This window comes from Tiliqua scincoides, chromosome 4, assembly GCF_035046505.1.
Source record: "Tiliqua scincoides isolate rTilSci1 chromosome 4, rTilSci1.hap2, whole genome shotgun sequence".
Lineage (NCBI taxonomy): Eukaryota > Metazoa > Chordata > Lepidosauria > Squamata > Scincidae > Tiliqua > Tiliqua scincoides.
The window spans coordinates 72,288,416-72,300,895 of NC_089824.1; the positions used below are offsets into that span (position 1 = coordinate 72,288,416).

Genomic DNA, 12,480 nt, shown 5'->3' on the forward strand with positions numbered 1-12,480 from the left:
CAGCAAGTGTTCACGTAAGATGCCTTCATGTGTTTGTCTCTGTGGAGATGGACACCTGACCAGGGCTTCTGTCTACACTTTGTTTGCATTGTTTTCTTGTTGCTGAATTCAATACGATCCACTGGCTAGAGAGCCAGGCTCAGACTTGGGTTGAGTAGCATTGGACAAGTCCATATAAAACTCAGTTCTCCGATCTTAAAATGGGGATGAAAGAAGAAACCAAAGGAGAAGGAATCGGACAAAGAAGGAATTGGTCTGAGAAGGAATTGTACAGCCATCCCCTAAAAATTTATTTGCAAGATTGTTCTAGATCAATTTTGTAAGTGTACTAAGAATTAGCTCAGGTAAACATGAATCTGAAGCAGTGAACTCCAGTGCTGTTTTTTTTTTTTTAAACTTTTGTAGGATGTACTACACGGGTCAGATCACGAAGCAATATTGCAGCTAACTAATCTTGTGGAAGGAATTTATACTTTTCACTTGAAAGTAATTGATGGCAGCGGAGATTCAGACATCAACAGTACTACTGTGGAAGTACGGCCTGGTATGATATTTAAAGGACACCTGTTGCATCTGCTCTGGATTCTTCCCAAATCTTTCCTCCTCTTCTACATGCGGCACACCAGAGATCTTGTCAGACTAAGTCCCAATTATATATACAACCCTGCAGACTTCCCATTGAAGCCAAAGTCATTATGGTTGCACTTCAAAGTTTTGAATCTCCATAGCAGTTCAAGACTGGTGCCTAAAATAGATGTGAAATACTGTCCTAGAAGTCTTGATTCATTTCCTGGATTTTCCAGTCACTAGTGGAATAATGATACTACTTGGAATGCGCTTTGCATGAAGTAGTTTTGTAGGCAGTTTTTAGATCATCCATGCCCTCTAAGTTGCTCCCACTCTTTGGCTGAAACTGTACTGGCTCCTTTCATTGCTGTTGTTTATATACTTTTCAGTGCTTCCTTGGTAGCTGCAGGCACCCTAGTCCTCACCTCACCTGTGTTTTCTTTAATAACTGCATGCATTGCATAAAGGGGTAGTAACAGAAGGAACTATGATGAAAAAAGCATAAAGTGGTACAAATGGGACATTTCTTTCTTTCTTTTTTTGCCCATGTTACATATCTTATAAAAATACCATACAAACATTCTTCATTTGCAAGTGGTACCTTCATCTTTTACCATTTTTATTGTTTGGATGGTATAAACAAGAGAGTCATCTTCTGAGCCACCTACCTACCTGGCGGTTCTGGTGTCTAGAATTAAAACTGCCATTTGTTAGTTGTGTTTAACCAAGGTGCACCATCAGGGTCAGTACTTGGAGTCTTGGGCCTAATGTAAGTAACCCTGCTTGTGGTGGTGATGGGGAAACCCTTAACCGTGTGGGATTGCATGTTATTGGCATGGTCAACATGGCAGTGCAACCCTAGATCCTTGACGTGTCAATGTTGCATGCATGGGAATAGAAAATAAAATTTTAAATGTGATGTGGAACCCTTCAAATGTTCATAGAACTCTTTACATGCAAAATATTTTTGTTTCCTTTTTCTTTTTTTCCATTCTCCATACATAAGTATGGAGTACCCATAAGGTTGCCTACTGGCCTCTTTGACATTTTTCAACCATGTCTGTGCAAGTACACACTGCAGAGCAGAGAATAGATCTTACAGTGCAGGTATAGATTGTACATGGGAATGAGCACAAGACCTTCTAGTGTCCATAGTACAAAAAGTTTTTTTAAAAATGGTTTTGGACAAAAATGTCTACATTTTGGAATAGTCTGGATTTCAGATGTCCGGATAAGGGGTAACCTACCTATCTGTTTTCAAACTAACCTCACTCAGACTTCCAGAAGCAATAAGATGGAGTACATTTCTATTTCTGTGGTCTCTTGTAACATCACAGAATACAGTAGTACTAGAGCACTACACAAAAAGTATACTGATTTGCAGGACTGTTAACCTGCCCCTTGTGTTTTATTATCCACCTCTTATGCTTTCTCTCTTGCTCTGGTTTTGTTTTGTTTCATGTCATATTAAACTATGCTGAATTTTGCCACTACAGGTTAAGACTAATTATTTGCAAGGGTTCTGTTCCAAGCACTCAGAGTGGATGGCAAAAAACACACTATAGCAAATCAATTTAAAAAACTAAGTTTCTTTGCTCCCCTGTTTTAAAAACAGCCTTGCTGACCTTTGTGATGTTAAGATAGAGTCATTAAGATGACAATTTAACAATCAGTCTCTCTCAAAGTGCTTAGAAGGGCTTCACTCCCTTCACCAATGCAAAGTATCTTTCTTTCATGCTCAGGGGGAAGGAAGGGGTCCACTGGAGAAAGAAGGATGAATGGATTGTCAACCAGTTGCCCTCTCTCTCTCTCTCTCTCTCTCTCTCTCTCTCTCTCATTAAGGAGGCTATTGTTAAAGGACTGTTCAGTTTTTTAAACTGATTTTAAAGGGATGCATTTTTCCCCTTCTTCAGGGATCAGCACATTCCTTTTCATTTGCAGGGGCCATTCCTTGTTGAATCAAATTAGTGTATAAAAAATCTGTGTATAACAAGACTGGACCTGTATTAAGCTAATAATTTCCACCGTTCTATATTAATCCATGTGCATTTTCAGTGTGCCGAGGTGGACAAGGAGTCTAGAAAAAAAATTCATAATTTCCTTGGAAAGCCAAGTACTGCATCTGAGAAGAGTATGCTTTCAATATTGAATTTGTGTTTTGAAATATTTATTTTTCTCTCTTAAAAAAAAAAATTGCCAGATATGGGATTTCTAGGAAATAGTAATTTGGGAGCATAACCTCCAAATGTCCTGACATCATTTGGTATGCTTTAAAGAAAAAAAATTTCCTTAAAAAAGTTCTTTAATTTTAATATTCACAGATCCCAAGAAAAATGGCCTGGTGGAATTGATCTTGCAGGTTGGAGTTGGTCATCTGAGTGAACAACAGAAAGATACTCTTGTGCGACAGCTAGCAGTGCTACTGAATGTCTTGGATTCAGACATTAAAGTCCAGAAGATACACGCTTATTCTGATATCAGGTACAGGGAGACACAGGGAGAATAGAAGTGACCCAAATCACTACAAATCAGTATTCTTCATTTTATTTATTTATTTATATCCCACCTTTCCCCTTTCATTTAAAGTGCTCAAGGCAACTGATAACATTAAAACAATACAATCTATTAAAATTACATAAAATACAACGCACAAAATAATTTTGCTAGCAAGTAATGCAGGCCAAGGGACAAGGATTAACACCACCTTTGCCATAATGAATGACATCATTTATAAAGCTCATTAAAAGCTGACTTGGTGAATGAACCACCTTTGACCTGAAGCTTGCTCTCTAACTTATCTTTGTCTGTGGAAAGCCTGGCATGAGCTGCTAAGATAACAAGTTTCCAAGAGCCAACCCACATGTTTGACCTGAAGTCTGTGAATTTGAGATTTCCTAGTAGAGGAAAGACTTGTTAAAGCTGCCAAGTGAAGTGTAGTTTGTTGACCTGTGTGATCAGGATGCCTGATCAATGTAAGAGGATGTCTTCTAACCTCCAGGATGTGTTGTTTTTCACCTGAGTGAAACGTGACAATTTCATCCGCATTGTGAAAGGCATCAGGGCTCAATCCTATCCGACTTTCCAGCACCAGGGCAACCACAATGCAGCCCCAAGGTAATGGAACAAACATTCCCTTACCTTGAGGAAGCCTCCGTGACTGCCTCCCCACCACAGGAAGCAGTGCACGTCCCATTGGCACAGCTGCACCAAAAATTGCACTGGAAAATTGGATAGGATCGGGCCCTTAGGATGATTAATGTGTAATTATGAGCAGCTAAAATCTAAAGCTAATCTCTGCATTTCTCAATGAGAAATGTCTTGCACATTCATGAAGATTTAGATCAAAATTACTTCCCATCCCCCTTTGCAGTAGGACATTTCCAGGTAATTCCCTAGGTTTCTGGAGCTTTGAGTTCTGTGGTTTCTACTCTGCTGTTGGTGGAGCTGGAACTTAGAGGCTAGGGGCTCAATCCTGAACAGTGCGTGCCAGCTTACTGCAGGTGCACACTGTCGCAAACATGCTGTGAGGCATGTTTGTGGGCCCTGGTGCTGGGCGAGCACTGGTAGTAGCCCAGCACTATGGCTGAAGCTCTGCTGCTTGGCAGTCATGCAGACTACCAAGCGGCGGAGAGGTAAGTGGAGGTGTGGGGGGAGATGTTCTGGGTAGGGCGAAAGCGGGTGTAGGGTGGAGAGGAGGCGTTCTGGGGGAGGGAGCGGGAAGGGAGGGAGGCGGAACGATCCAGAGCCTCCGTGTCAGGCTCACTGCCTGACACGGAGGTTCTTGATTCACCACTGACCTTTGGGTTGGTGGTGACTCAAGTAGCCCCATTGCGGGACTACTTGCTTTACCTGGGGGAAGGGAAAGAAAGCCCCCTTCTCCCAAGGAGTTACTGGCGGCTGCCTGGAGCGTGCAGGATGTGGCGGTAGGCATTTTCAGTGCCGCTGCAGTTCCGCAGCCCAGGAAGCTCAGGTTTGGGCTGCCTGTCAGCAGCAACCCATAGCATTAGAATGATGCTAGCTATGGTGATTCAGTATCGTTTCAAGAAGAAATATCTTTGATATGGGACAGGCGAATGAAAAGCCTGTGTCAGACATTCTAACTGCAAGAACTTTCTTACAGTGAAACTGAAATGCTGATACATATTTGAATGTGTTGAATGTAATATATACATGTTTTTCTTAATCTGTGGCTCTTTTCAGCACAGCTGTTGTGTTCTATGTACAGAGCGGGCATCCCTTCACCGTTTTAAAAGCTTCAGATGTTGCGCAGGTGCTACGTTCGCAGCTTTTGAAAGAGAAGCCTGATTTCTTGCTTTTTAAAGTGCTTCGTGTTGACACAGCTGGTATGTGTTCATGTTACTTCCAGATACCTACTGAGTTTTATGAGAGACACTAGTCATAATAATACAGCAAGTATATTTCTGATATTTTCTTTGTTGTAGTGCATGGCTTGTTGGGATGACATACCCAGCTTTTACCGTTTAATGGGATGGATTCATTTAATTGAATGATTTTGGGTAATATAAGAAAGGAATATAGAGTAAAATATTCATTAAGTTCTAGAGATAAAGAATTGCTTATGGTAGGCCATTGCTGGTAGACTGTTAACTGTATGTTCTATCTTATGCATGTAGTTTATACAATTTCTGGTACACCTGTAGTTCTAAAAGGTGCAGATTGTGAATGATCAAAAACAAGTCTAGTTTATTCAGAATACAAAATAGTTCTGCAATTCAGGAAAATGTTGCTAAGGGATTGACTGTTCAGAGTCGGAAATTGTTTACCTCTGCTATATTTTTTATCTATATAAAATAAGAAAAATGTTAGAGATATGTTGTTAAATTGGAAGAGGATGGTAGCTCAGTTGGGAGATCACATGTCAATCCCTGGCATTTCCAATTGAAGGGATCCCAGGAAGCAGGAAAGATCTCTGCTTGAGAGCCTGAAGAACCACTGCCAATATGATGATTGCATTATGAAGAGAAACATCTGGAGAAATGGAGGGTTCTATGGGGTTTCCGTCACAGAATAACACTTGTAAAAACCCCATTTAAAAAAAAATGAAGTTCATGGTCAGCCTGCTTATGTCTTGAAGAACAGGGCAGGGGTGGGTGGAACGGGGCAGCTATGGGGGTGGGGAGGAGGGTGGATTGGACTGGGAAGGGGGCAGGTTCTGCCAAATCAAAACCCCCTTCTCGGGCTGAATTTGCATTCATGGGTCCATGTGGACTTGCATCAGTGATATTGCTGGCACAGGTCTGAGTTGACCCACTGGGCCAGCAGGGGCTTACTCAGGGGCAATGGAACAAATGCTCCAAGGAAGCCTCCGGAGGCTGAAACTCTTCTCCTCCTGGGATGCAGCAGACACCACATTGGCACTGCTGCATCACTGTGCAGGGAGATACAGTGGATTGGGCTGCTGGTCATTTTGTACTTCAGTCTAGCATTATTTATTTATTTGAAAAGCAGGCTACCAGGGTTTTATGGATCCGGCAATGTGGATGCCACTGCCCTGCCCTCCCAGGAAACAATGCAGAGGGAGAGCAGCCCTAAATACACAGCACAAATGCAAGGCTTGTAGCCTTTGCCTCATATGGACAAATTTGCTGGTTTACTGTACAAGTACGGTAGTTGGTGCTTGTTGCTCTGGTGCTGTCTCTCTAATGGAGCATGTGGTCAAAAGAGGCACCTTCTTTCCACTTCTGCTGTACATACCTTTAAGTAGAGCCTGGGGGACCGTCCACACAGGTGTGCATGCAGCCCCTTCTTATCCGATCTAGCTGTTGCTTCTGTCCCATGCTTCTCCCATTTGTGCTGTTTGCCAGTATCCTTGGTGGCCCAGGTGCCACTGTGCCTGTGTGAAAGCACCACCCAAGCATGTTCATAACTTGGATGTCTGTAACTCAGACATCTCTAAGACTCAGATGTCCATAACCTGGATGTCTGTAAGTCTGGAAGCTAGTGTACTTAGAATACATATTCAATATCTGACTTTCTACCAAGGGTTCATTGTAGTATCTCAAACATATTGCTGAGCAGGTATTTACTTGTAAACCTTTGACTTGAGTTTCCCAGTGATAAAGCAAAACACCAATACCTGCAATATTAATAATGGCCGCTGTTTTACAATTACAGCTTGCCTGTTAACATGCTCTGGACATGGACACTGTGACCCCATCACAAAGCGTTGTATTTGCTATCAACTGTGGATGGAAAATTTGATACAGCAGTACCTAACTGATGGAGAGAGTAATTGTGGTGAGTTGGGAGGAATGGAATGAAGTGTTTCAAGAATGGATCCTGAACAGGAGCAGATCTCTTCAGTTATTGTCTGGCATGTATACAGATGAATGGATTATCTTAACATTTTACATTCTCTGACTTCTTCTAGATTGGAGTGTATTCTATGTCATTGTGTCTGCTTTCATTTTGGTTGTGCTGATGGTGGGCTTAGCCTGGCTCTGCATCGGCTGCTGCAAAAGGTAAGTTCTGGTTTTAATACAGTGTGATGCTAACACCCCTTGGTTTTGTAGTCTCTAATGAAGATCAGAAGCCCATTTCACCCATAAATGTGTGTAAACAGAGTTGAGAATAGCCTCCCTTTAACTATCTCACCAAACTTGCAGTCAGGATGGTTAAAGGGTGTGCCACCATCTGCATTTGTAGCTGCTCAGAATACTAGTGTGGGTGGAACTTTATTTGATAAACTTTTTGCGTGAGTGGTCACCCACATGGTTTGAGAAGCATTTTACCATGTCAGTACACCACCTTCTTTTTGGCTGCACATAAGAACATAAGAACAGCCCCACTGAATCAGGCCATAGGCCCATCTAGTCCAGCTTCCTGTATCTCACAGCGGCCCACCAAATGCTCCAGGGAGCACACCAGATAACAAGAGACCTCATTCTGGCGCTCTCCTTTGCATCTGGCATTCTGACAGCCCATTTCTAAAATCAGGAAGTTGCACATACGCATCATGGCTTGTAACCCATAATGGATTTTTCCTCCAGAAACTTATCCAATCCCCTTTTAAAGGCATCCAGGCCAGATGCCATCACCACATCCTGCAGCAAGGAGTTCCACAGACCAACCACACGCTGAGTAAATTAATATTTTCTTTTGTCTGTCCTAACTCTCCCAACACTCCATTTTAGTGGATGTCCCCTGGTTCTGGTGTTATGTGAGAGTGTAAAGAGCATCTCTCTATCCACTCTGTCCATCCCCTGCATAATTTTAGATGTCTCAATCATGTCCCCCCTCAGGTACCTCTTTTCTAGGCTGAAGAGGCCCAAACACCGTAGCTTTTCCTCATAAGGAAGGTGCCCTAGCCCAGTAATCATCTTCGTCGCTCTCTTTTGCACCTTTTCCATTTCCACTATGTCTTTTTTGAGATGCGGCGACCAGAACTGGACACAATACTCCAGGTGTGGCCTTACCATCAATTTGTACAACGGCATTATAATATTAGCCGTTTTGTTCTCAATACCTTTTCTAATGATCCCAAGCATAGAATTGGCATTCTTTATTGCCGCTGCATATTGAGTCGACACTTTCATCGACCCGTCCACCAGCACCCCAACATCTCTCTCCTGATCAGTCACAGACAGCTCAGAACCCATCAGCCTATATCTAAAGTTTTGATTTTTTGCCCTAATGTGCATGACCTTACACTTACTGACATTGAAGCGCATCTGCCATTTTGTTGCCCATTCTGCCAGTCTGGAGAGATCCTTCTGGAGCTCCTCACAATCACTTCTGGTCTTCACCACTTGGAAAAGTTTGGTGTCGTCTGCAAACTTAGCCACCTCACTGCTCAACCCTGACTCCAGGTCATTTATAAAGCAGTTGAAAAGCACCGGTCCCAGGACAGATCCTTGGGGCACACCGCTTTTCACCTCTCTCCATTGTGAAAATTGCCCATTGACACCCACTCTCTGTTTCCTGGCCTTCAACCAGTTCTCAATCCATGAGAAGACCTGTCCTCTAATTCCCTGACTGTGGAGTTTTTTAGTAGCCTTTGGTGAGGGAACGTATCGAACGCCTTCTGAAAGTCCAGATATATAACGTCTGCGGGTTCTCCCGCATCCACATGCCTGTTGACCTTTTCAAAGAATTCTATAAAGTTTGTGAGGCAAGACTTACCCTTACAGAAGCCATGCTGATTCTCCCTCAGCAAGGTCTGTTCGTCTATGTGTTTTGAGATTCTATCTTTGATGAGGCATTCCACCATCTTACCTGTATAGATGTTAGGCTGACCGGCCTATAGTTTCCCGGGTCCCCCCTCTTACCCTTTTTAAAGATAGGCGTGACATTTGCTATCCTCTAATCTTCTGGCACCGTGGCCATTTTGAGGAATAAGTTGCATATCTTAGTCAAGAGATCTGCAACTTCATTCTTCAATTCCTTAATAACTCTTGTGTCTAACACACACAGAGTTCCATGTGCTATATATTATGAATGGCATGGAGCTGTTCATAATGCACATTATCAGGGGCATGGAGCTGGATGCGTGGCTGCAGTTTTGAAACGTACTTGAGAGTGATTACATGAATGATGTTCCAGCAAGAAGATATATACAGTGTCTGCTGTTGTTTGCATTGTTCCTAAAGACCTTCATCTGAGAACAAAATTGAGTTCTTGCTTTGTCAGCTGCATGTGAAAGTCTGTTCAACCTTGGCTATTCTATTTTTTAGCAGAAAGAGGACAAAAACAAGAAAGAAAACAAAATACACAATTTTGGATAACATAGATGATCAGGAGAGAATGGAGCTCAGGCCCAAATATGGTAAGGGTTCCCCCCCTTTTTGGTATCTTCCAACCTTTGCTATTATTAGTAGGAGACTCCCTAATTTATTTGACTGTGGTTCATCCCCATAAAGATTCAGTCAGGTTCCAGCTTTGAGGGCCCCCACAGCAGAATGCTCTCCAATGGGCACCTAAAACTGAAGAAAGAGGTCAAGATGCCTATCCAAACATCTGCAAGGAAGGTATTTTCCTCTTTAAAGAGTTGTAGAGCTCTGTGTGCACATTGGAGGCCCATGATACTCTGCATCTAGATTACTGCTTACAGTGGAGTAAGGACCAAAGTACATGTTTCGTTAAACATGTAGTTTAGCTTTGTGTGTTTGTTTTTTAAATTGCAGATTGCACCTGTGTGTGTGTGTGTGTGTGTGTGTGTGTGTGTGTGTGTGATTAGGATCACAGAGGGGGGAAAACTTCCCTTTGTATCACAGTTTCAATCAAATTGGGCTCGCAATTTATGCATCCAGCTATTGGTACCAAGAGGAGCTTCCTTCCTGAGGCAGCTTCAGGTGGGGGCAGTGGGAAACTTTTATTAGAACCTCAGTGTGAAGGAAAAGAGTTGAACTCCCTTGCACATGCTATTTACACTTTAAAAAATGAACAAGTAGTATCAAACTGCATATTTAATGTAACATATAATTGGGTCCTAAAACATACTGCTTTCTGAATTTGAGATTGCAAATGCAAAGATGTTAAAACAGTAAAGGGATAATTCCCCCATGAGGGTTGATATGTAGGGTAATAATATTTTTAATAAGTTGATATAAATACTAACTACTGTACTATTAAATACTATTTTTAATAATCAAAATCTTTTGCTGCTTATCTCCATTCCCCTCTCAAGGTATAAAACATAGAAGTACAGAACATAACTCCAGCCTGATGGTTTCAGAGTCTGAATTTGACAGTGATCAGGACACCATCTTCAGTAGAGAGAAGAGTGAGAGAGAGAACTCAAGGAATGCCAGGAATGGTTCCATTAAAAATGGCATCTCCTTCAGCTATAGCTCTACGGACAGATAAATGAATAAATATACCATGCAAGGACAGGCTGACCTGACAAACTAAGAATATGCTGATCTTTCCTTTTTATTTTCCTAAAACAAACCAAAATGATTCCGGTGGCAGATGGGATGATAAACTTCCAACATCATAGAAGGAGAAATGGATCTAATGGACTTGTGTATTTTTTTGAAGGAAAAAAGAGGGAAGCATCTTGTAACTCTCCTCTTGAAATACATGCATGGGTTTTTAAGCCTAAATTAGTGGCTTTCCTGTAATATCTACTGGATAGTTAAAGGTTACTGCACAACTCTGACCCAAGACTGTTAACTTACAAGGGTTACATGTAAAGGCTATGGTACTTAAACTGTCCTCTCTCACAGAAAGCTGTGGCTGTGCCTCTGTCTGAAATTACTTAAGTCAGTATGCACATTTACCTTAATTAATAAACAAAGTGTGTGGCTACAGCCTCATGTATTTACATGTATTCTTCATGTATCACTTCTACAGTGTAGTGGCATCTAATTCAGTGACTGTCACCTCTCTACACAACTTTACCAAGACATATAAAATCCTGCTCAATTTGATAGGGGAGGGTGTGCATGCAGTGTTTTTTGTTTTTTTTAAGGCCAATGTGGTGCTTTATTTTTTTGCTCCACATGCCTGAAAAGCAACTATTTATAAAAGAAAGTAAAGGGGTGTTGCTAGAGCCACAAACCAGCTTTCTGGTGATCTAGTCTGATTTTTACAATGCATTGAATGAAGTCCTAAATGAGAAGTTTAGGTACTTCACTGTATTGGCCTACCATTGCTGTTAAAATGAAATATGCAGTATGTTTGTTAAACAGTTTTAACATGTTCTTTTTACTGAAGAAAGGCATGCCAATCCATTACCAATCTTCAAAAACTACAGTTTAATAACAAGCACAATATGTATAACTATTCTTCCTTTGAATCATGACAGTAAATCAGATAACCTTTACTGATTGTGGTATTTTTCCATATCACTCTAAGAATGTGAAAATCTGAAAGGATCAAACTACATGTGACATGGAAAGCCATGTTTATGTATAAAAGCAGGAGAGCTGAACTCTCTTCCTGTTTCCCAACACTCCATGCCCCAAGCACTTTTCTCGAACTGCTGCTAATGAGTCAAGTCAGTGGTTTCCAAAATGTGAGCCATGCCTCCTGAGGAGCTGTGGACACCAGCCAGGAGAGCTGCAGAATCCTTATGAAAAACCCACCACCATGTACAATGTAGGATTGTAGTCCTAATGGGGAGCCACAGTCAATGGCCCAGTAGGTCAAGGGAGCCACCAGCTGAAAAAGTTTGGGAACTGCTGAGCTAAGTGAACATGTGGGCATGGGGGGGAGGGGAGAAGGTTCAGTCACTCTGGTCTGCACACCCTTTTTGTGAATGTGAACAATAAGTGGGTCTGCCCATTTAGGGTTTAGACCTAAAAAGATGGCTTGTTCTAGATGAGGAGCCTAACCCAGTAAGAAAATATACAAGATGTAATAGCTAAATTTTTGCACTATTCAGAGTTAATAATAATAATGATATAATTCTCTAATTTTGCTCCCTGCCCTATGGCTGAAAGATGTAAACAAACATTTTTCTACTACCAGCTGAAGCTTGGAAAAATGGCTGAATTGCAGAAGCTTTGGAATATCTTTGGTGTTCTAAAATGTGGTCAATAAACATGAATGATATCAAACTGTCTATCAAATATAGGTGCTGCCCCCCCCTCACTGTATCTGGTATCTGCAGTGTTTATCTGCAGAACTGGGGGAATGCATTCCAGGCCCCCCCTAAGATACAGAAACTGCAGATACGAGGGAACCCTATCTGCACCCATTTTGTTTTTAGTCTTACTGCTAGTCTGCAAGTTTGAGGGGACAACTCAGAGAACATTAATGGGAAGCAGGAAGCTGCCTGCCTGCCTATAAGCTTCATGTTTATAGTAACCAGTAAAAAGCAAGACATGTTCAGCCAGGCTGCTAGTGGTAAGACTAGAAACAATTTAATGGGCACGGGGGATGAGACGGTACATGGAGATAGGGTTCCTTCATATCCAAGGTTTCTGTATCAGGTCCCTGGAACACATT

General features: G+C 41.8%; 1 protein-coding gene across 1 annotated transcript in view; it reads left to right on the forward strand.

Annotated features, from left to right (window-relative positions):
- The window catches only part of KIAA0319 (KIAA0319 ortholog), a 28,082-nt gene extending 17,690 nt beyond the window's left edge, over nt 1–10,392 (forward strand). Inside the window, exons 13-19 of the mRNA XM_066624784.1 lie at nt 406–544; nt 2,889–3,048; nt 4,768–4,910; nt 6,703–6,825; nt 6,959–7,049; nt 9,261–9,352; nt 10,214–10,392. Of these exons, the coding sequence (XP_066480881.1) occupies nt 406–544; nt 2,889–3,048; nt 4,768–4,910; nt 6,703–6,825; nt 6,959–7,049; nt 9,261–9,352; nt 10,214–10,392 (927 nt within the window). The remainder of the gene's footprint in view (nt 1–405; nt 545–2,888; nt 3,049–4,767; nt 4,911–6,702; nt 6,826–6,958; nt 7,050–9,260; nt 9,353–10,213) is intronic.
- The last annotated feature ends 2,088 nt before the right edge of the window (nt 10,393–12,480 follow it).